The sequence below is a fragment of the Eriocheir sinensis genome, chromosome 3, assembly GCF_024679095.1.
Source record: "Eriocheir sinensis breed Jianghai 21 chromosome 3, ASM2467909v1, whole genome shotgun sequence".
NCBI classification, from domain to species: domain Eukaryota; kingdom Metazoa; phylum Arthropoda; class Malacostraca; order Decapoda; family Varunidae; genus Eriocheir; species Eriocheir sinensis.
Window position 1 is genome coordinate 12728405 of NC_066511.1, and position 23860 is coordinate 12752264.

Here is a 23860-nt window from a genome sequence, read left to right on the forward strand (position 1 = left end):
TTGGCCCCGAGCCTGTCATGGTGCAGGCAACTGTTTAGAGTGGCGCCATTATAATTGGCTCATGCTGACCCCCCAGAGCTCACTGTTTTCCTCCTTTACTCCCTTGTTGTCTCAAAATACATACCTTGGAAAAAGGAAGAAAACAGGAAGAGAGAACAGGTCGTTTTAAAGCCATAGATGAAGTCTTACGATTGTCCGAGCTCTGAAAACGCACTTGTTATTTGCTGGGAGTCCGATGACGTCATCGCCGGCACTCACCCGGTCAGCGGCCTCACTGCCTTGGCCCTTGGGGCAGTGTCACACTGGCCATTTTCCTCTAACCGTTGTGGCTACTGATAACGCCTGTGCGCCCATACGGGAGCAAGTTATCGGTCGTCCATAACCTGGTGTCACACTGGGCCTTTTTCTTCCCACCTCATTGGCGGCAGCTTGGGCAACCAGCAGATCCAACTTTTCCGGGTGTGCATCACACACGGCCAAGGTCGGTTGCCCGTATCCACATCTACACTGTAAACAAAGCACTTGCCCTGTATCAACATGGCATCGTCTGCTAAAGTACGGGCTGTTGTGGCCTGTACTGCCATTACCCAAGTTATGGACTTATTGCTGCAGTTAAATGGAAGGGAGAAGCTGTTGTGGATGTGGCGTGTCTGTGGCTCCTCCGTGCCAGTTCTCATTGTCACCATTGCGCGTGAGCAGCCAACCCACCCATCTAGACTCCAACCACATAAACACCTGGATCGAGCAACAACAAAGACACACACACACACACACACACACACACACACACACGCACACACATATCAGACTCGTCATGAACCATGGCAGATGTTTCTCACAAACAAAAATGGCTTCGCCATTTCCTAGAGTGTGTTAGAACTTATTGGTGAGTGGTTCATACAAACCAAACATGCCCAATGGCAAGAAGAGAGCAGTGTTAAAGACGACTGCTCTCTTCTTGCCAAGAGCTAGGTTTGGTTCATGTGAGCCACTCACCAAATACGTTCTAACACACTCAAGAAATGGTGAAGTCGTTTCTGTCTGTCAGAAACATCTGCAATGGTTCCTAACGAATCTGGTGTGTGCGTGTGTGTGTGTGTGTGTGTGTGTGTGTGTGTGTTGTTATTCAATCCATGTGTTTATGTGGTTGAGTCAAGATGGGTGAGTTGGCCGTGCACACGCAGTGGTGACAATGAGAACTGGCATGGAGGAACTACAGGCATGCCACACCCACAACTGTTTCTTCCTTCCATTTAACTGTAGCAACAAAGCCATAAATTGGGTAATGGCAGCACAAGCCACAACAGCCCTTACTTTAGCAGACGGCGCCATGTTAATACAGAGCAAGTGCTTTGTTTATGTTGTGAATGTGGATACGGGCAACCGACCTTGGCCGTGTGTGATGCACACCAGGAAAAGTTGTTGTTGCCGGTTGCCTTAGCTGGCGCCAATGCAGTGGAAAGAAAAAAGACCTGTGTGACACCAGCTTATGGATAACCGTGAACTCGTTCCCGGTTGGGCGTACGGGCGTTGCCCATAGCCCCAACGGTTGGACGAAAACGGCCATTGTGTCACCGCCTTAAGGCAGTTGAGCCACTCATAGGATGAGCATCGGCGATGACGTCATCAGACTCCCAGCGAATCACAAGCATGTTTTCAGAACAGTTAGCCCTGAACTGCAGCTTCAAAACGACGCATTCTCTCTCTCTCTCTCTCTCTCTCTCTCTCTCTTGCCAAAGCCACAATGTTTGGAGGAAAACGTCTAGTGTGATACTACCTTTTAAAGGTAGCGTGCGTGACGCCGATGGTAAGTAAACGTGACCCATATGTGTCAAAGCAGCGGGAAACTAGGGGTGATAATGCGCGAAAGTCAGGATGGTAAGAATTTAGGACTAACAGCGAAACGCGGATAGACAAAGTGGCGCCAGTCCACTTTACGAATCTCTTGGTGAGCCATCTTCCACTGCTCCTCACTCCTCAGCCACTGCCGTCGTCTGTTTCTTTACATACAGCCACGCAGTAATCATGTACCCATGCTCGTACCCACAACCATTTTCCATTCGTAAGGACAACCTACAACTTGCTCCCGGTTGGGTATACGGGGAACCACGGTTGTCTGTAACCCCAATGGTTGGATGAATACGGCCAGTGTGACACCGCCTTTTAAGGCAGCGCACATGACGCCAACGGTAGATAGACGTGACCCATACATGTCAAAGCAGCGCAAAACTCGGGGCGGTAATGCGCAAAAGTCGGAAAATCGGAATATATATATATATATATATATATATATATATATATATATATATATATATATATATATATATATATATATATATATATATATATATATATATATATATATATATATATATATATATATATATATATATATATATATATATATATATATGAACACTTTGTTATATGCCCATTACTTTAAATTCGAAATAATGAATTCTAGTGGCAAGTGGTATCTACTGTGTTTTGGCCTATTGTAGCATTATACACTTACTTGGAAATCATTCATTCCTTCCCTGCTCACCAACACTTCAATGAGGGCTGAACCATCATTGCCAATATCAAGAGAGTTGATAGATGACAGTTTCTCAAACTTCAAGATGACAAAGGATTGCTTTTCTGAATTATTTGGAGTACATTTCCACTTTCTGAATGTGTCTGAACGCAACAGGTTATCTGCAGGATGGTTCTGTAAAAAAAATAAAATTGATAGCTTAAAGAAATAAAAGGCTTGGCAGTTATAAATAGCTAGAATTAAACATTGGTACTAAAAACATTGAGGCTGAAAATTTAGGATTAAAAACAACACAAGTAATTCAGTCTAGGTATAGACATCCCTATTCAATGAAAGTGTTCCAGAAGAGGCATTTACCACATTTGAGAAAACTGTAGAATGCTTTCATTGTCCAATATCTAGTAGCCTTGGCTACCCCAACCTAAGCAAATAAGTAAAGCAGCCACCATGTTCACCAGCCCTAAAGTTATGTGACTATCATTTTGTGACAAGATCAAAGTTGGATATACATATACTTATTCAGCTCTGGTTTCCTGGGTTTGGCAGTCAGTTCCTATTTATCTAGTTTTTCACTCGCCACACTTCTCCCTGATATATCTTGCTGATCTATTCATCTTTCTTTATAACCATTTCCCATAGAAATAGGTAAATGGGGATTTGAGGGGAGGAGAAGCTCCCCTCTAAGAGATGATGTTAGGTATGGTTAGATTAAAATAAGAGTTCTGATAAGAAGTGGTTAGGTTTGGACTGATTTGTGAAGATTAATTGTTTATGATAAAAATGTGTGCTAGGCTTTGCACTGGTCATGGCAGCAACAGTGTCCGCCTTCTTCATAATCTTGTGAGGGCTAGTATTTATTTTCCTCGTCTCCATGAGGTGAGGACAAAACTTTTAATTTTGGCGAGTTACCAGTGGTGGGCACCGCTTACCAAAAAGTTAGCTTTGCTAACTGGTAATCCACTAACTAAAAAGTTAGCTTCGCCACTAAACCGCTAACTTTTTTTTATATGGACTTAGCTTCGGTTTAGTATTTTGGGAAAATGGGAATGAGAATATTGGGAAAATGGGAACATCACATTACAGTATATAAGAAAAAAAACAGGTGGAGTTGAATGACTAAAGGATCTCCACTAGAGTATGACAGCAACTAAAATTAGATTACACTAGAAAACAAAACTGGTAGAGTGATATGACTTACAGGATCTACACTAGAGAATGGCAACACTTAAAATTAATTTATATTAGAAATTAATAGTTGGATGACTTACAGGACCCTCCTTAGAGTATGACAGCTCTTAAAATTAGATTAAACTATAAAAATAAATGATAGTTATATGACTTACAGGATCTTCACTAGAGTAGGACAGCACTTGGGTGAACTTTATCAGCGGCATCCTGCTACTCTGCCCTCTATCAGTATCCTGCCAAGCCGTCACGCTGCAACCTGCTACAGTGCCACAGCGACTCAGCGCTCCCCTCCTGCTTGCTGTGTGGCAAAGCTGTGCCGAAAGGCCCTGTCTGCTTTTTCTTTTTCTTCTTTTGACGTGTAACACTTTGTATCGCTTTTTTTTAATAGGTCTTCTTCTTCTTGGGCTGGCTCTTGTTTGGGGTTTTGGTAATGCAAGGAGGTGGGAATCCGTCTTTGCAACAGCAAAAAATAAAGTCCTGCTGTTGTTATGCACACACACAAAAAAACAGGGTTTTATAATAGAATATAAAGAAATTTTATGATTTAATCAATTTCCTTGAAAATATTTGTAATGGACCAATGCCCAGCGCATTATTATAGATGGTCTGAGTCCCGCAGCAAAGTGTGCCAGATGTGTGACAGGGGTGTGGACGAGACTGTACAGCATGTGGTGGAATGTAAGAAGTATGACAGAGAGAGAACGAAGATGATGCAGGTGTTTCTGAGTGAGCTGGGACGTGAAGGGAATGGGAGGACTGGAAGGGAGTCTGCTGGGGCTGAGTGGAGAAACGAATGGACGAGTGATTGAGGCGGTGAAAGAGTTCTTGAAGAGCATGATGTAGGTAATGACATCTTGCCCCGAGTACTTGAACACCGACTTTCTGTATGTTTTGTTCTCCATCACACTCCCTTCTCCCTTGTTGTTTACCTGCAACAATAAACTATCAATCAATCGTGTGGCAGCCTGAACTACTGCCGTGCTATACAAGGCTGTGATCTCTGCAGTATTTTACTTTAAGGACTAGTATTTACTCTATCTCTGTATTCATTCCCATCTAGTGCTTGGGCAATGTTCTCCGTCCCCACATTTTATTGTCTTATTGTCCAGGGGGAGGTACCGCCCCCTCCCTTGTTGTGCTTTCCTTCCTACCATTGTATCTTTTTAATTTCATGGTGCTACCTACACAATGTATTAATAGTTGTATAATCACACTCTGTCCTGCCTAAGGGTTGGGATGGCATGTTCCTCCCTTCTCCCTTGTTGTTTACCTGCAACAATAAACTATCAATCAATCAAACCAATGTTCTCCGTCCCCACATTTTATTGTCTTATTGTCCAGGGGGAGGTACTGCCCCCTCCCTTGTTGTGCTTTCCTTCCTGCCATTGTATCTTTTTAATTTCATGGTGCTACCTACACATGTATTAATAGTTGTATAATCACACTCTGTCCTGCCTGGGGGTTGGGATGGCATGTTCCTCCCTTCTCCCTTGTTGTTTACCTGCAACAATAAACTATCAATCAATCAATCAATCAATCACAGCTGCCGATACAAAGGCTTGGCTGGTGAGGAATCTCAAGCCACCTGAAACCTGTGACATCAAGATCAAGATCAAGACTATAAAAAAAAAGGGTGAAGGAAAATAAATCCTTATTGCCTACAACATTTAGGTTTAATCAAACAACACTGAACTATAAATGAGTCAGTAACAAAACGAAAAAAATCACTGTGATTTTATAGGTACTGTCAAAATGAGTAGCTAATGGACTGACTGGTAAGAGAGCCTCCGTGCCTCGTATAATCGTAACATTGATCCCGAGGTGTTGGCACAAAGGCTACATAACACACTCTCAGGTAGGCCGCTTACTTATGACCCTTGAGTCAAAGAAGTGTACGTACCTACTCTCTTTGGGGTCTTGAATGTGGTCTGATATTGCTTAAGGCTAAGGCTGTGAATGTTGGAATATCTCTGGGAGCAAGGAGGAAGAATATTTTCAAGGCTTTGTAAGTTTTTAGCATGGCCCCCTTTACTCCTCTTGCCTCCAGTGTAGTAATACCAAGGACTCTGTTTAATCTCCTTGAGTAATACCACATCCGTCCTGTGAGTGTTCCCTCAGAGGTGGGACAAACTTGGTGGCCCTCCTCTTAATTTTTTCCAGGGTCTATGGCATTCCGGAGATACTGCAAAATATAGAGCTTTCTGATTTTTTTCTTTTCATCCTTTATGTCACATGGGTCACCTTTCTCCACTGTCTACCAACATATCTTCTTTTGGCAATTTAGGGAATTTATCCAGTGTCAATTAGGTACTGTACCTTCCCTATTATTGCTAACCAAGAATGTATACCATGAGTTAGCCTAATTAGGGAAATAACCCCAAAATAATCCCATTCACAGCTGAATGTGTTCAATATACAAATGGCATCATGGCTAAGGTGGTACCACACCCCCTGTGTATTAACCCCACACTGACGGAATGGACTCGGAATCACAAGCTGTGTCAAGGAGGTACCTCTGGCCACACCAGTAAAGTAGTGGCTTCCACATCCCCTGGGTCTGGGCTCGCTCCCCAGCAATCAATGGAAATGTTATTTCATCACTCTTGACTTTTCCCCCTATTACATCAATGTTCCATGTGTTTCAGAAGGATTAAAAACTTTCTACATTAGGTATGACATCACAGATACTCAGACCGAGAATAAATTACGGAATAAAGTCCTTCAGTAAGAGTCCACTTTTTAATTTTATATATATATATATATATATATATATATATATATATATATATATATATATATATATATAGAGAGAGAGAGAGAGAGAGAGAGAGAGAGAGAGAGAGAGAGAGAGAGAGAGAGACAGAACATGACAATGACTATCACCTTTTTGATTGCTTGAAAAGTGCAATAAAAACATGCACAATAGACTTGTAGCTCAAGTTTGTACCCACTAGTAGCACCATCTTTTGGCTGAGACCCACTTTTAGCTCACTGCCATTTGCCATGTCCACATTATATAAAGCACCTGTTGTCGAACTGCATCAGACATCCTGCATCATCTATCAAACTGCATGCATTGCTTGCCAGGCTGGTCTTCTTTAAAATTTATTTTAGTATTCTTTATAATAACCCACCCAATTAATTATTTATAAATGCAAGTACCATAATTTTCTCCAGAACTTCAAGCATCTCTCATGGAGATAACCATGAACCAAGAAAAGTCTATTTCATTGATCCTCTAAGGAAGCAGTGTCCTCATCTTGCAACTTCAATGCACCATTGGCTTGACCTCCACCTCCAAGGCCCAAATATCCCAAGGAATGATTGGGAGGCCATGTGCAGCTATGTTGGTGCTTGCCACTAGTGTTAATCTGAGTTTTGCTTTTTTATGCTTCTTATCATATGTCATATACATAGGTAACATACATAAAACCCAAAGTCTGTAACTGTGGGGCAATGCTATAATGATTGACATTAGTAATAGAATATTTCCACCACAGCATGCATCATATTTGCAATATTTCCTATTTACAGAGCTGTGCGGGTTGTTGATACGGTCCTGGCAAACAAACGTCTCCTCATGGATAGCCAAGAGAGTCGCCACAATTATTATAAACTAACCCCTGGAAAACTTGGATGTGAAGTTAGAAATATCGATCTAAAAAAGGACGTACCACCAGAAGGTAAGATATCTGATAATTTAGGAATCCTTCACTTGAATTTTTAGATTAGTGTTATTGGTATTATAAAAACTTTGAATTCACAAACAATGAACTAGCTTTTTAACAATCCCAAGGCATTACATCATGTTTACAAGCTATCATTTTCCTAGCACATTTTTTTCTTTTTTTTCAGTTGTTGCAGCCATTAAAGAGGATGTAACCAAACATAGGATATTGATTTTCAAGGTAATAATTATGACTTGCTTTATGCAAGACTAGTGATAGTGAGATAAACTTAGTAGGTAGTGCTACGATAGGAATATGTGATGTTACCTATTAAATCTCTTATTCCCCTTTGAATATTTTCTTGCAGTGAGTGGGGTACTTTTAACTGATAGACCTGTCTTTTAATAGGTCTTACCATTATTATGGGAAAGCAGAATAGTATTAAATCAGATACTCTTAATTTGCCTTTGGTATAATGCAAAAGGTATCTTTTGTATTTTATGATTATTATTACTAAAAGTGCATGAAATAAAAACATGTGTATTTTCTGGCTTTATCAGGACCAGGGTGTGATCAGTGGTGATAGACACGTAGAAATTGCAAAATGGTTCCAAGAACCCGATTCAACCTTTTACAAACACCCTCGATCACCACATCCTGATGTGTTCAGGGTCTCCAATGACCGCACAGAAGGCTGTACAAGTACGTGTTTGAGGCTTAATATGTGTGGATGCATGCTTGTGTAAACATTATAACAGGCCTATTATACCTATATAATTTCAGGAGTAAATGGTGTTTACTGTTATATATAGTTTTGTGGCATCCTCATTTATTAAGAATACAAATTGTAAGACAACGAATAGCAAGAGCCCAATATATTTAGTAGCCTTAATTTATGATAACACAGATACGTTCACAAAATGATAATTTCATCAACAGATGTGGGGCGGACAGGATGGCACATTGACGGAAGTTTTCAGGAAGCACCCTTTGGTTATGCTCTCTATCATATGGTAAGTCCTCTCAAAGCCAGTGATCATCATCATTGAAGAATTTCCTCCATCTGGGTTTCATAAGAGCATCCACTGTTTATTATGTTGATTATTTCTTATCCTTATACTCTTCACCTTTTTTTATATCACTGAATTAATTATATTTTTTGATTGCTAATCACTCCTTTGAGTCAAGCAAAACCTTGAATTTGCACCAAAGGTGTGGTTATTTGTGTTAGTAATCACATTAATTTTGTTTCACAATTGGAGGAGTATCTATGAAGCCTAATAGTAATGCTGGAAATGTACTGCAAGTTACTATTCTGCTATATTTAATTTTCAGGTTAGTGTTCCCAAGAGTGGCCCAACCGTATTTTGTCCATTGACTGAACTCATAGAACAGCTCCCTCAGGACCAACGGGCACGCTGGGAACGCCTTTACATGATAAGTGACCGGCGCTCTGGCCCCGTTCACCCATTGATATACTCTCATCCATTAACTAAGAAAAAGGTGAGGCCTTACATTTTTTGTCTGAAATAATTACTACATACTTAAGAGTTCATAAATTATTGCTGTATCCTATGTTGTGTTGGTCGCTGGAAAATACTCTCATCAATTTCTCATTACTAGGCTACAGCTGTATCAGTCATGATGTATGATTGATAACTGAACCACCACTGTAAATATCATAAGAAAAGATGTAAAATGTTATATTTGCAATTTGTATTATAAAGAAATTGGTTTCTCATTTGGTATCTTTTAGCACTTATACAATATTTAATTTGATTTTTTCAATTTTGTTCTAGGTACTATGTTTTCATTTGGGCATGACTGAAGCTTTCATTTGGGACTATAAAACTCCCCAGCAAAAAGTTGCAGATGAAAGAGAAACTTTTTCCATTCTTCAAGAAATTCATAAGGAAATAGTAAAAAATAAGGACACTCTTCAATACAGACATGAGGTACAGTGCTGCCACTATTCAAAACTAAGTATATGGGATGTACGCTTGTGCATCATAGGATATTCACATCTCTATTATGTGCTCTTAAACAGAGTTTTCCATGTTTTTATTTTTATTTTAAGAATGGCTTATATATATATATATATATATATATATATATATATATATATATATATATATATATATATATATATATATATATATATATATATATCCACATGCTGTCCTGAAAACCAGCTATCGACCTTAACTCTAGAAGAACCGTCCAAGTCATTCGAGAATGAGCTCGGGTGCGGCATGAGCCAAGAAAAGATGGCGCCACTATAAACACTGCCCGCCCCCAAGATGGGGCTCAGGCCAACCACCAGGCCCCTCAAGAAAGCCTACTGGTGCTACAGGGTTCAACGTAATACTAATAATAATAATAATATATATATATATATATATATATATATATATATATATATATATATATATATATATATATATATATATATATATATATATATATATATATATATATATATATATATATATATATATATACAGTCACCCTGCCGTTCGTGGTCTCACCCATCGCGGTTTTCGCGTAGTCAACTAAGTGTGACCCCCGCTTATACTGGCCCCAGTTTCATGTATACGCGGATGCATTGATGCTAAATAGGAAGGCAGAGAGGAGGAGGGAGGCAGAGAGGGGGAAGGGAGAGAGGAGGGAGGAAGGCAGAGAGGAGGGAGGGAGGCAGAGAGGAGGGGGAAGGAGAGAGGAGGGAGGAAGGCAGAGAGGAGGGAGGGAGGAGGCAGAGAGGAGGGGAAGGGAGAGGAGGGAGGCGGGGCAATGGACGTTAGGTTGCTCTGAGTGACGTCACGGTTAAACTGTGACGTCATGCTTTCCTATTGGCCAGCAGCTCACTCAGGGACGACTGCTATTGGTCGAGATTTTCTCATAGCAACATTATCCTAAAAAAAAAAAAATTCACGCGCCGCCACACTGCAGTGTTGCCAGATTGGGCTACTTATCGCAAATTGGGCTACTTTTGGGTCTTCTGTGCTACTAAATTTTGACCCCAGGGTGAGTGTTGATTACATATTGTTGTCTAACAAGGTCTTGTCTCATTTCAGTCATTAAAAAGAACGAAAAAAACATGTTTTATATGACGTGTCAGAGGTGACTTCCCCAAATGCATATTTTCCCATAGGGTTATAGTCCCGCCGTTCGCGGTTTCGCGCATCGCGCCGAAGTCCGGGAACGAAATACCCGCGAACGGCGGGGGATGACTGTATATATATATATATATATATATATATATATATATATATATATATATATATATATATATATATATATATATATTTATTTATTTATTTATTTATTTATTTTTGTATTTATTTTTTACGTTGAAGCCTGTAGCACCAGTAAGCTTTCTTGATGGGCCTGGTGGTCGGCCCGAGCCCCGTCTTGGTGCAGGTTAGTGTTTATAGTGGCACCATCTTTTCTTGGCTCATGCTGCCCCCCCGGAGCTCATTCTTGAATGACTTGGACGGTTCTTCTAGAGTCCGGGTTGATAGGGGGTCTTCAGGACAGCATGTGGGTAGTCTTAGGTCACTCAGCGATGACTGAAAAATCCCAGGTGGTAGCGGCGGATTTGAGCCCGCATCTTCCAGAATGTGGTGAATGCGGGGCCCACACGCTAACCACTCAGCTACCACCTCCCCATATATGTATATATATATATATATATATATATATATATATATATATATATATATATATATATATATATATATATATATATATATATATATATATATATATATATATATATATATATATATATATATATATATATATATATATATATATATATACATATATATATATATATATATATATATATATATATATATATATATATATATATATATATATATATATCTATATATACAGTAAAACCCCGATTATCCGAAAGCGGATTATCCGAAAAACCGGATTATCCGAAATTGATCTGGATAGTGCAATTAATTTTTTTTTTCTATACTAAAACGTTATAAAACATCAAAAATAAATAAAAGTAACTACATATGTACTATATTAACACATTTAAAATTGATAAGAACAGTTAAAATAAATATGCTTTCTAATACGTATTGCCGAAATAGCTTGTAACGAATAGATCAATGTATTAGACAAAAAACATTAAACAAATTCTCAACAACACCACGTCCGCACCTTCGCCCCAGCAAGGACGTAGGTGCGGCGAACGAACAAACTACTGCACGACTACTCTCACACCGTACTCTCAAGACAACGACACAAACACAACTCCCCTCTCCACTCCATGCCACATTCCCCTTCCAACATACGAGTTGCGCGATAATATGAGTCATCATACTGTGTCTCCACCTGCACGATGCATCAAGGTCACACTTGCAAGCTTGCACAACCATTCACAATCGCACTCTGCAACATTCACAATTCAGATCTGCAACGCTCACAAGTATCAACATACACTGGTCCAGACAAGGAGACACACAGACAAACATACAATAAAACATTTACATCACATGTTTTAAGCGTACTACTTTGTTTAGCGTAGCGTGTGTTTGTTTGGTTTCATTGTTTACATCGTCAGTCGGCGGCAGCGACAGCATCCTCATCCATCCTGGCTAATGGTCCGTCCATACTAGCTACATGTGTTCTAATGAGAAAATAAGAACCAAGGTGCAAGATCAAAGTGATATTCATCCAAACGAGAAAGCAAGACACAATGCCGACGATCAAACTGGCGGCGATCAAAATGGCGGCCATAAATCCGGATTATCCGAAAAATCGGCTTATCCGAAAGAGGCTTCCCCCCTTCCATTTCGGATAATCGGGGTTTTACTGTATATATATATATATATATATATATATATATATATATATATATATATATATATATATATATATATATATATATATATATATATATATATATATATCAGTGCATTTGTGCATTTGCACATTTGCAACACCATATTAATGTCTAATAGGTCTGCCACATTACAACCTTTTTAAAGTACAGGTGGGATATCTGCATTACAGAGGATGACTTTGTGAAGAGAGAATGTGAGGGCAGGATTAAGGAAGAGGGTATCAGGGGGAGACCACCTTTGACATGGATCAGTACAGTAGATGAGTATTGGAAAAAGGAAGACTTGATAGGCAAAGGATTGAGTATGCTGAGAGAGTGCCATAACAGGGGAACTGAAGAAGTTTCTGCTGTGGTTACCCCCTTGAGGGAAGTGGTCATGAGGGAACAGGGCATTGGAGATAGTAATGATAAAAACTATATGCATTAAAATAGCATCTTCTATTTCAGTGGAGTGTGGGAGAGTTTATTATCTCTGACAACTTGTCAGTGGCACATGAAGCAGCTCCAGAGACACAGCTTCCTCGCAGTGAAGTGGGGCTGAGGGTGCTGCACAGAGTCACCACCAAGGGACACTCACCCCCTGCTAAGCTCTATGACTACAAAAAAGAACTAGGGTTGGCGTAGAGGTTTTACTCTTCAAGAGTATCTGTTGTACATACTACCTTAACCCTTTCGTTGCTAAACGCTCACAGCGAGCACTTGCGTAACTTGCCGGTGGTGCTAAATACTTGCTGCGAGCTCCAGTCACACTCAAATTTCCCGCATATGAGAGTGTTCCAACACTATTTCTCACACCACAGCATTGCGAATTCGGTGGGTTTTCCACGAAATTTGGTGGAAAATTATATCAGCATAGTGCAGAAAATCTATGGACAAGCAACTGGTGGATGTTGTTGTCCAATATAGCGGCATTTTTGCATAGCTTCACCTATCGCATGACTGATATTTTGACCAAATAATTGTAAATTTTGCAGTTGGCAATATTGCCCTGCCAGCACCCCATCATCAAAAGATCTACTCAGTAGTTGCCTTACAGCTGACCATCGCGCACGTGTAAATGTATGTCTTCACAGGCAACACCCCCAAACATGCCTGTACATTCACAGGATAGGCTTACGTTACCAAATCTTATAGATATTGGCCTCCTCTTTCCAATGGTGTTTTGGGTTTTTAGCTGTGATGAATAGTTTTTGAGATACAGAGGTTAAAAGGGCGAGCACTAGCGTCACTTGCTGGTGGTGCTAAAAGTTCACTGCGAGCGCCAGTCGCACTCACAGCAAAAAACACCCCCTGAACAAGCCTCTCCATTTGCAGGAGAGGCTTACATAACCGAATCTTATAGATTTTGGCCTCCTCTTTCCAATGTTTATTTTGTTTTGTAGCTGTGATGAATAGTTTTTGAGATACAGTGGTTAAAAGAGACCCCCTTTCCCCGCTGGGGTGCCCGAGCATGCCTGAGGGGAGTCTCATTGCGAGCGCTTAGCAAGGAAAGGGTTAACTGTTACTTTAGAGTTCTTTCCAAATAATAACTCACATAATGCACTTCCTACATCATATAATGTGATATGTGATATTATTCAATATAACTCCAATTTGCAGCTTTTCATTCTTATAATTACATACATATACATTTATCCCTGAGACATAGATATTATGAATATTGGACTGTGATGACACTCATCATTAGAAAACATTAATAGTATGCGAGAATGCTTGTGCATCCATTATCTATTAAACAAATTGTGTGAAGGCTGTATGAATATATTAGCATATACAGTAAATGTTGGCTTAACTGGTGTTTACTTGTCCAATTTTTAAATCAACCTTGCACAGATAGATGTGATCCTCTGTACTTTCATAATAACCCTTCATACATTTGATAATGTTTGGTATCCTTTTTGCACAGACAGCAGTTTGTTAGTTCATTAGTTTTTAAAGTTGCATTTCATCACTATACTGGGAGTAAGTCTCCTTATCCAACTACCATGACTGTTACTTGTTACTTGTGTAGAGAACAACAATTATTAATTTAGCATGTTTACTATATATGGCACTATCAAGTATATTAGGTGCATTAAGAGCTTTGAAAATGTACTGCTCAAGTCAATTCTACACATCACCTTTCTTCTCATTATGACTAATTTCTAAAAAAAGAAAAGTAACTATGAGGTTCCATTGATGCCCAGCAAGCCAGTCATAGGTGAGTCACAGTTTTCACTACAATATATTTTACAACATGCAAAGTATCTTGAGGTAATGGGTTATCATACACCACTGGCTCAAGGGCCAATGTGATGGAGATGAGCACCGAGGCCACAGGCAACTTAAAATATTGCCGACAACTTTACCTTACTGCCCCAAGTAAAATGTATTGTGTACCTATGGTCATCCCTGCCCCATTCAGTCCTGACCCTCTGCTATCCTGACAAAATTACTAGAATACACATCAATATACTGCCCTAGTTCTGTCTATTTATCTATAATGGCAGCATACAGCATAGCTGTACATGGCCTCGGTGCTCATCTCTGTCATATCTTGTCATCTGTGTGTGTATACGTTTAGAAAGCATAGCTGCCATACACTACCATAAAAAATGTGACACTGTATATACACATATATCTTTAGGAATCCACACAGCAAGAACATTAAAAAAGAAAACTGATTTATATAAATATTCAGACCACACAAACCTTATGGTCTTAACGAGATGGTTAACTTTGTCCTTGAGCCCTAAAGAAATTATGTCATTTCAAATGGCCACCAGGACTTTGCATTTCTACCTTAGCGAATATTAAGGAGGAGGAAGTGAGGCAAGTGAGTGAGAGTGAGGCTGCATCCAACAATGAAACTGCAATAATATACATAGCAAACTTATACACTGGGCATTAAATATGAAGTGATACAAGTAGCAATCTCATTACATATTGCAATCACAGTACAATTACCTCAGAATGCTGATGATAGTATATATGTGTATTATATATGATACTGTAAACGAAAATATAGTAAAAAAGTATATATGATTACTAAAGGGTAGAGAAAGCCAAAAGAGAGAGAGAGAGAGAGAGAGAGAGAGAGGATATCATTTTCGTCTCTGAAGGTGTGCGTGTGTTATTCATCACGGCCTGATCACGTGTTGGACTCGTAATTGCCAGCAGGTACCCTCCCGACGTGAGCAAGTGCTCTTTATCGTCGATCTATGGGTACTGCGGGACTGTGTGTGCGTATGTGTATTTACCTATTTGTATTTACCTCTTTATAGTCTACCGGGCCCGAGCTAAGCTCTAATAGTCCCGTCTCCATATCTACATTCATCCAGCCTTTCCTTCTGTCAGTGTGTGTGTGTGTGTTGTTAAGTGTAGTGTTTGTAAAGATACCATACTGAAAATTGCTACTGCTGCTATCGGGGAGAAAGTTTGTTGGGTTCAGGAGCACGGTGCGACGGAACAAACGTCTCCAAGCCCGGTCGCCTCTTAGTGGGCCGAGTGGGTGAGGGAGGCGGCGGGACTCCCCACGAGGTATTTTTGGCCGGACAGGCAAGGTGGTGACTACAGGGGCACCATCCCAGGCTTCAGTGCCAAGGCGATTCGCTGCGCAGTGCTACCTCAGTCTGCTCCGTGATGGGATTTACCGAGTTTTACCATTACAAAGTGATCCTCTGATACAGCCGTCCATCATCGCTTGCTTGAAAACAGCTGCGGGAGGAAGCGGGGGTTCCTTGCCCCCAAGAGTTTTATCAGAAGTAAGAACCATCCATATCACTAACGTATGGGTTTCTGTAGTTCTGTTGGCTTTCATTAATAGTGCACACATAGGCCTACATTTTTATTTGTTGTTGGAGGTAATTAATAGGTAGCGGTTGTATGTTTACCGAAGTAGTGCGTCATGGATTAAGAATATTTGTAGAGATTATCAGAACCCCGTGTATGCTATGAGAGGATACCGAGGATTGAATAAAATCCTGAAATATAAGGCTTGCTCATGTTAACTGGTGGGTGGCATTGTCAACATGGTGCTGGCAACGGGATACCCATATTCGGAGCGGCGAGGGTGAGACGAGGTGTTATTAGACGGCCAGAGGGGGACAAGTGGGTGGGAGGGTGGCGCGCGGCACCCCGCGAGTGGCCCGTAACACCGCGAGGCGCGAGTAGGTTCATTTTTAACCGGGAGCCAAAATACCCGGCCTGCATGCCTTCTACAAGTTATTTCACACACACACACACACACACACACACACACACACATCCGGTCACATTATTGCATGCATGGGCTAATTAATTTTCTCATCAGTTATTTCTAAATACAGATAAGCGGAAGCAGGAAATTCAGCGTCGTTTTACTTCGAAATACAAAATGCATACACGATATAGAATAATGCAGGAGATGCAGGTATTGTAAAGTCCAGCAGAATAGGGAAGCTTTTTTTATTTTTAAGTCTGCACATAAGCGTGCACACCATTATCAAGAAATACTTATCTAGTGTTTGAAAGGAATTGGTTCCCAGATTGCTTGCATTAGCTACATAATGTTTTCGGGGCCGCGGCAGGTCAGGGGAGATTCGCGGCGTTGTTTAGGCACTGGCTCTGCTCTCTGCTAGCTCTGGGTAGAGGTCCAGAACCTGTGAGACGCTTCCTTATGTCTTCTCTGTTGTCATCCAGTCTACAGAGAAATCTGAAAAATAGTCTTCCTCAAAATATCTTCAATGAACGGCAAAAAAAAAGATCATCTTTTAACCCGGAATCTAGGTTCTTTCGAAGAATCACAACGGGCTGGGGCCGACCATCAGGCCCCACCAAGAAAGCCTACCGGCGCCATTGGCAAGACGTAAAAAATAAAATAAATAAATAGATAAATAAATAATAATCTGTGCAAGTGCTCGGGCACTGCATGATATCACGAAAATCATTACTTAAATTACCTGCCAGGAGTGTGGTGAGTGCTGAGTAATACGACACTTGAACTCACAATTATTGGCACTTTCTGTTTTATCCACAGGAGTGCCAATCAGTCGGCTCTAAAGTATAGTTATAATTAAACAAGATTAATAGATCTCACCGTTAATACCGCGGTTTTTTTATTAGATAGACATTGATATATGCATTTATGTATTTATCCATTTTCTTATTGTTTTGTGTTCTGTATTAATCGTCATGTTTGCCTCCCTCAGGTGACACTCCAGCAGGATGGGGTACCTGGCCTGTCCTGTCTGTGAGAGGGAGTCACTGGCCAATGTCAGCGACCTGCAGCTGCGGGTCGCCACTGCCCTCACTCGCCCCTTGACCTGCCCTATCTGCAGCGCCTCCGTCAGTGGTTTGCAGGCCTTCCATCACCACCTGGGGGCTCACCTACATCCTCAACCCAATGCTTGTGCAAGCCCTGGCGCTCCCCCTGTTGTTCCTGGGACTGTCGTTTACCCACCTGTCAGTTCCCCTGAGAACATACCTAATCTCGAAAATTTAGACATCAGCGATGGAGGAGGGAGCGTCTCTAGCCCAGCCAAACCTCAGGGAGAAGTTGCTGGGGAGAAGTCCTCCACAGCAGACTGTAGCGTCAATCAAGCACATAACTGTGACCTTTGTGGGCTTGTTTTCTCCTCTGAACATTTCTTGAAAATTCATAAAGACATAATCCACGGTAAAAATGGTTTCTTTGACGTAACTTGTAAGTTGTGCAGAAAGAAATTCAAAGATTTTGAGTCGTACCGTAATCATGTTCGAGAAGAGCATAGTGAAAGAAGGTACATGTGTGAACAGTGTCCCAAAACGTTCAAAATGAAAGGGAGTCTACTGGTGCACACTCGCATGTTCCACGACCCGTCGTCTCCCGGGACGTGCCACGTGTGCAACAAGACCTTCACCACCCGCGCCAGGCGCGAGCTGCACGAGAAGCGCTACCACGGCATGCTCGAACACAGGACTCACGGCAAAGCGTCTCCTCCCACAACGTCTAGTAAATATCAAAAACTGAAAAATTCTACCCTTGGAGACGCCAAAAATTGGCTAGAAACACTCATGAGTGAAAACAAGACTAGTGAAGAGGAGTGCAGGGGGTCGAAGGGAGGGCCTGCAGCACACCAACAGCACAACATGCTGCACCAGTCCCCGCCACCACCGCCATCACCCGCGTCACCCTATGCGAAACAGCAACAGACAAGCATGAACATTATCTCAGAGAGCCACTCAGGGCAACCTTTCATAGGGCAGCAGCAGTCACATCCAAGTCCTAGTCAAAGAGCAGAGCAAGCAGAGACAAAGGAGTATCAATACCACCAGGAGCAGCAGCAGTTGCGCCATATTCAACAGTCCCCGTACGAGGCTCATAGTTACACCGCCAAGATGCCAGCGAAGGAGTCTGGGGACCAGCACGCCTGGAGTCAGGAAGTGCAGGTTCAGTCATACGTCACCCTACAAGAAAAAGTTTCCTCGCCTCATCAAAGACCTCCGTCTGACTTGTACTTTGCCCCATTTAAAACTAATATTGTCTTTCCATGCCAGATGCTTCAAGAAAACCTCAGTCGTTCGCGCCTCGTTGAGCACAGCGAGACGAAGGAAGAAAAAAAAGTGCACATGACCCCGTATAGCTCAGCGTCGGAGAGCTCTGCGCCAAGTCGTATTGTTGGGAGCGGCCACACCCAGAGCAGTCCCGTGGCTGTTGTGTCTCCCCAGCCTCACAAAGCAGAAACTCCTCCAGCGGCAGAAAATGTGGAGGTGGTTCAGCCCCAAGCAGAAATCAGAAGAAGCAGTTTCCCTCTCACTAATTTCAAACAGTTGCAGGGTCCTCCTCACAATGACGCAGTGACTCTTCAGGCACTGACGAGTTATGGCAATGACCCTGCTCTTAATACCACGGAGGGAAACACTGCCGGAGGAGTTAGTGCCACGCATTTGGGTCTAGTGTACCAAAATATTATGCCGAACCCTACTGCTCAAGCCCTCATCGACCATAAGTCTGGAATGCGTGTACCACCTTTGCTGGTGCCCACCAGCCTCTGCCAGACGGAGAGGAAGGTGCAGAGTGCTGACAGTGCAGTTCAGGTGACGGAGGTTCAGAAGGGTGTCTCAACGTGCGAGGTCCGCCCATTGGTAGCAGACGAAGGGCAACAGGAGACGCCACGGCCCAACCCTCCTCCTCCACCTCCCACACGGAAGGTAAATCTTGAAAATAATGCGTTAGAATGCTCTCTCTCTCTCTCTCTCTCTCTCTCTCTCTCTCTCTCTCTCTCTCTCTCTCTCTCTCCCCCTCCCGTACACGCGCGCGCGCGCACACACACACACACACACACACACACACACACACACATACGAACAAGGCACAATTCCTGCTAATAAATCTTCATATTCTTAACTGTAAACTATAAAAAATTAACTTAATATAGTGTCCGTGATTCCTCCGTTTGACTTACACCATCAATGCATATTTTCCTACCTCCAAAAATCATTATTTCACTGACTAATGAAGCGTCTGTGTCCTAATCCGACTACTACTGAATCAAATTGTTATATCTTTCTCTGTCTTTTCAGGAAGGAAGAGGATCAGACAGCAACAAGCAGTGGGAGTGTGACGTGTGTAAGAAGTCTTTCACCACAAAATATTTCCTCAAGAAACACAAACGCCTTCACACAGGTACTTATACTAACTTGTTGCTGGTCATGTTATTCAGTTAGTTTGTTGAGGAGTTGTATGTGTGTGTGTGGTGGGGGTGCCTTTATTTTCCGAATTAGGGAGAGGATGCTGACCCCACCACACACAACAGCAATGGACTTTCACCACGTGGTGTGTTAATTTCTGTTCGCTTCCAACAAAACCGCTACACAAACAAGGGTCCGTCCGTGGGGGCATACTGTGAACACATGACGGTTGACGGACGCATGACATGGGAAGGGAAGACAGCTTGAAAAAAAGGAATCTAGGAAGGATATGTTTTTACTTCGAAGTAGCATATTACCTTGATGGTTTGGCTTATAAAAATAACATGTGTAATGGATGAGTCACCCAATCCGTAAGTTCTTTATCCGTTCATTGTGACCTTTATAGATTATCATACATAACATAGTTTTGATAGATGGGTCGCCTTTCCCGTCCCTTTAGTCACGTCTTTTGGCTTAGGAAGGCATGATCTGAAAATGAAATATACCTCAACACCTCACGAGGCAAGTCCCTTCCTAAATGCTCACCGTAACATCCATGAACACAGGGGAGACGCCATACGCCTGTGCAGAGTGCGGCAAGACCTTCACCTTCCAACAGAGCTACCACAAACACGTCCTCTACCACTCAGATGATAAGCCGCACCAGTGTTCCTACTGCGGCCGGTCCTTCAAGGAGATGTCCACCCTCCACAACCACGTCCGCATTCACACGGGGGAGAAACCCTTCGTGTGCGAGACCTGCGGTGAGCCTCGAAGTGCCAGCCACTCTGACGACTCCCTCACACCACCAGAGCCTTGCAGGGCCCCCGGGAGATCTGTCGCCTAACTCTCTCTTTGCAACACTGGAAGCACACACTAAACTAATTAACCAGCTCGAAAACTATCATCGGCTCTGCAGCTCAAGTTAAAAAAGAATGATGTGCATGTTGATCATATTATTATATCTATTATTTCGTTTGTTTATAATTTGTTTATTTATTTACTTATTTTTAACCATAACAATGTTGAGTTTTCGTGCATTTTATTTGTTTTCTCGGAATAAAACATCCCCAGTATGTTCAAAGATTCCTGAATTTGGGTATTACTACTGCTACTGCTACTACTATTACTACTACTACTACTACTACTACTACTACTACTACTACTATTACTACTACACTTACGACTTCCCCAGACAACACCAACAAGTACTACTGCTACTTCTCTACCGTCACTGCCACCGCTGCTGCTACTACCAATATTACTGCTTCTGCAAAAATTACAACCACTGCTACCGCCGCCGCTGACACACAGATCTTTCATCTGAGCATGGATATTTTTCCTGTCATGCACTTCACAGGATCTCCAGTCAAGAATTATTCTCAGCATCTTATTGTATAATCATCTTGTTCGCAATTGGATGAACTAGGAATACTGCAGTCAACCCCCAAAATATCAAACTTTATCAATCAAAAATATTCCTCTTCTCATTCCTATCTATCTATATCTATCTCTATCTCTATCTATACAGATAAATAGATAGACAGATAAATGGGCAGAGGGGGATAGGTAGATGGAGAGGTAGACAAACAGGTAAATAGCTAGATAGATATAGATAGATAAATAGATAGATAGAAATAGATAGATAGGCCATAAATACTCTCATGGGAGAATTGGAAGTCCGAACATTAGAGTTGCGGGGGAGTCCGTGTTTGAATATAGAATACGGGATCTCGTGACCTGCCGCAGCTGGCTGGTAACCTTTGTTCAACTCCAATACTTTTCCTTACAATCATAATTTTGCTCACAACCCGTATATTCAAATTAAATGCTCACAAAATCAATGAGGAAGACAAATGCTCACATCTTGACCAGTCACATCGCAAGGGAATAGCATTAACTTACATCCTTTGCTATACGGGATTACACCAGTTTTCATCTAAATCCTAAAAATAGACAGCCAACATTTCCTCCAGGCAGACATGTTATGCGGCAAAGAGTCTGTGTCACAGTGGTTAAATATTTCAGGGTCAAGTATAGATCACCTAAATGGATCACATAGTTGGAACACCTGGGCTTATTTCAACTACTTTAGTGTATATGTGCGTGGGGGAGGGGTATGTGCGTGTGTGGGTGTGGGTGTGTGAATCGTGCTTTATCAATTTCTAGGAAAGGCGTTTCGGCAGCGCGTGTCTTACTTGGTTCATCAGAGGATCCACACAGGCGTGATGCCGTACACGTGTGAGGTGTGTCACAGATCCTTCAGATACAAGGTAAGGTTCTTCATGCAAGTTATGTTTAGCCATATTTAAATCAATAGTACTTTCACACACCTTCAAAAGGATTTCAGTTTAGGGACTCTCTTAATTATAGATTAAATGGAAAATCATATATTAATTAAATTCAACGGTACTGTATTCTCTTATTTTTTACTGTTATCTTTGGAGCTTAAGGTAAGAAATCAGTAATATTATGCATTATAGTCAAACGTGGAGGAAGCCTAAATCAATGGTTTATCATTAAAATTGCTAAGTTCGAGTGAACACTTTCAGTGGACAAATACACCAAGGTACATTGTAAATTGATTGCAGGTGAGCCTTCGGTCGCATAAATGTGAGCCGAGTGTTGCCTCCTCCTCCGGTGCTGGGAAGGACACCGTCGACACCACCCACAGCAGCCCCGCCCCGCCGCCCTTGCCTCCGCCGGCCACGTCTACTCAGCCCGCCCTGCCCACCGCCACGCCGCCCACGGTAATAAAAACAATGGGAATAGTGAGGACGGTAGCACTTTTTTTTTAGTCAACTTTTATGACCTTTATTGACCTCTCTGCACTAACGAGACCAATACAGTACAACATATCAATGCCTCAGGTGGAGATGGTGCCCGTCGGCTGTGTGGGTGACCAGCAGCAGCAGGAGCAGAGCCACCTGGGAGGGCCAAGGAGTCGTCCACCTCTCGAGACCATTGACGTAGCGGCCATATCTTGCGAAAGAACAATAACACCAGAGGAGAAGAGATCGCTGCACCGGACACGTGGGGGGCGGGGTGGAAGCGGCCCGCAAGACCCCCTCTCTATGGCCTTCCTGCACGCCCTAGTGGACCCTCAGCCAGGACGTCTTCAGCCCCCGCAGGACCCCTCCCTACCCTTCCCAAGCCTCTCGCCCGGTGCTATCGATGCTGACATGGATCACGACAGCTTCCTCACAAATCTACTTATGTAAACGTGCGGGAATAGTCACTCTAGCAACATTCTGGTTTCTGTAAGTCTCATAAGGGTAAGATTATGGGGATGAATGGGGGTTGCGTAGTATAAACAGCGGCTGGTTGGGAAACATGCGGGTATAGCTAATGGATGAGTCTTGTGCAGTCGTATTCTCAGAAATCACGTTTTTTTTTTAATCTGTATCTTTGTATTACGCTGAGAGGTGTAAAATTAATACTGAATTACATCTCTCTCTCTCTCTCTCTCTCTCTCTCTCTCTCTCTCTCTCTCTCTCTCTCTCTCACACACACACACACACACACACCGGCTGGCGATTACGAGTCCAACACGTGATAAGGCCGTGGTGATTTACACGAACACACACACACTTACGAAATGCACAGTAGGTACTCCTCCACATCACATACCGTTGCTACTACTAAATTCCCTACAACCAGCCTGCTATCACATGTATCTAGTTATGTAGACCTAAAGATAGAAAATAAAGTTGATACTCTATGTCTTACCTCCGTCGTCGCTCACTTTCCTCTATTATGTGTCCCATCTGTTTATTAATCTATGTACGATACTTCTTCCCTCCTTAATCGTTCACATTTGTTATCCAATAAGCTCCAATATCAATGCGTTTGTTTTAGGTAGTTGGAGTCAAAAGCCACTATAATAACTGCCTCTGAATTTCTCTCACAAGTAAAAAGAAAACATTCCCCGATAAGGCACAGTTTTCATTGCTGTAAAAATGTAAAAGCTGT

General features: G+C 41.9%; 3 protein-coding genes across 8 annotated transcripts in view; 2 read left to right on the forward strand and 1 right to left on the reverse strand.

Annotated features, from left to right (window-relative positions):
* Positions 1-5263, reverse strand: part of LOC127005189 (DNA repair protein XRCC1-like) — a 23640-nt gene extending 18377 nt beyond the window's left edge. The window contains exons 1-3 of the mRNA XM_050873884.1: positions 5138-5263; positions 3880-4905; positions 2516-2710 (exon numbers count right to left, since the gene is read on the reverse strand). Coding sequence (XP_050729841.1) covers positions 2516-2710; positions 3880-3930 — 246 coding nt within the window. The 5' untranslated portion in view covers positions 3931-4905; positions 5138-5263. The remainder of the gene's footprint in view (positions 1-2515; positions 2711-3879; positions 4906-5137) is intronic.
* Positions 5264-5406: 143 nt separating this feature from the next.
* On the forward strand, positions 5407-14051 carry LOC127005196 (alpha-ketoglutarate-dependent sulfate ester dioxygenase-like). Of its 5 annotated transcripts, none has more exons than XM_050873913.1 (9): positions 5407-5579; positions 6902-7074; positions 7259-7407; positions 7580-7632; positions 7953-8094; positions 8332-8405; positions 8728-8895; positions 9192-9347; positions 12707-14051. In XM_050873913.1, exons 3-9 carry the CDS (start codon positions 7305-7307, stop codon positions 12881-12883), a joined length of 873 nt encoding a protein of 290 aa, XP_050729870.1. In that variant the 5' UTR covers positions 5407-5579; positions 6902-7074; positions 7259-7304; the 3' UTR covers positions 12884-14051. The 5 variants fall into 5 exon arrangements, with proteins under 5 accessions (XP_050729870.1, XP_050729852.1, XP_050729880.1 ...); XM_050873895.1 differs by having other exon boundaries at positions 6902-7070; XM_050873923.1 differs by lacking the exon at positions 6902-7074 and having other exon boundaries at positions 5407-5616.
* Positions 14052-15799: 1748 nt separating this feature from the next.
* Positions 15800-23616, forward strand: LOC127005181 (zinc finger protein 628-like). 2 transcript variants are annotated; one of them, XM_050873861.1, is made up of 7 exons: positions 15802-16002; positions 17428-19408; positions 19781-19883; positions 20455-20652; positions 22058-22161; positions 22480-22638; positions 22759-23616. In XM_050873861.1, the coding sequence occupies exons 2-7, from the start codon at positions 17444-17446 to the stop codon at positions 23107-23109; spliced, it is 2880 nt and encodes a 959-aa protein (XP_050729818.1). In that variant the 5' UTR covers positions 15802-16002; positions 17428-17443; the 3' UTR covers positions 23110-23616. The 2 variants fall into 2 exon arrangements, with proteins under 2 accessions (XP_050729827.1, XP_050729818.1); XM_050873870.1 differs by lacking the exon at positions 20455-20652 and having other exon boundaries at positions 15800-16002.
* The last annotated feature ends 244 nt before the right edge of the window (positions 23617-23860 follow it).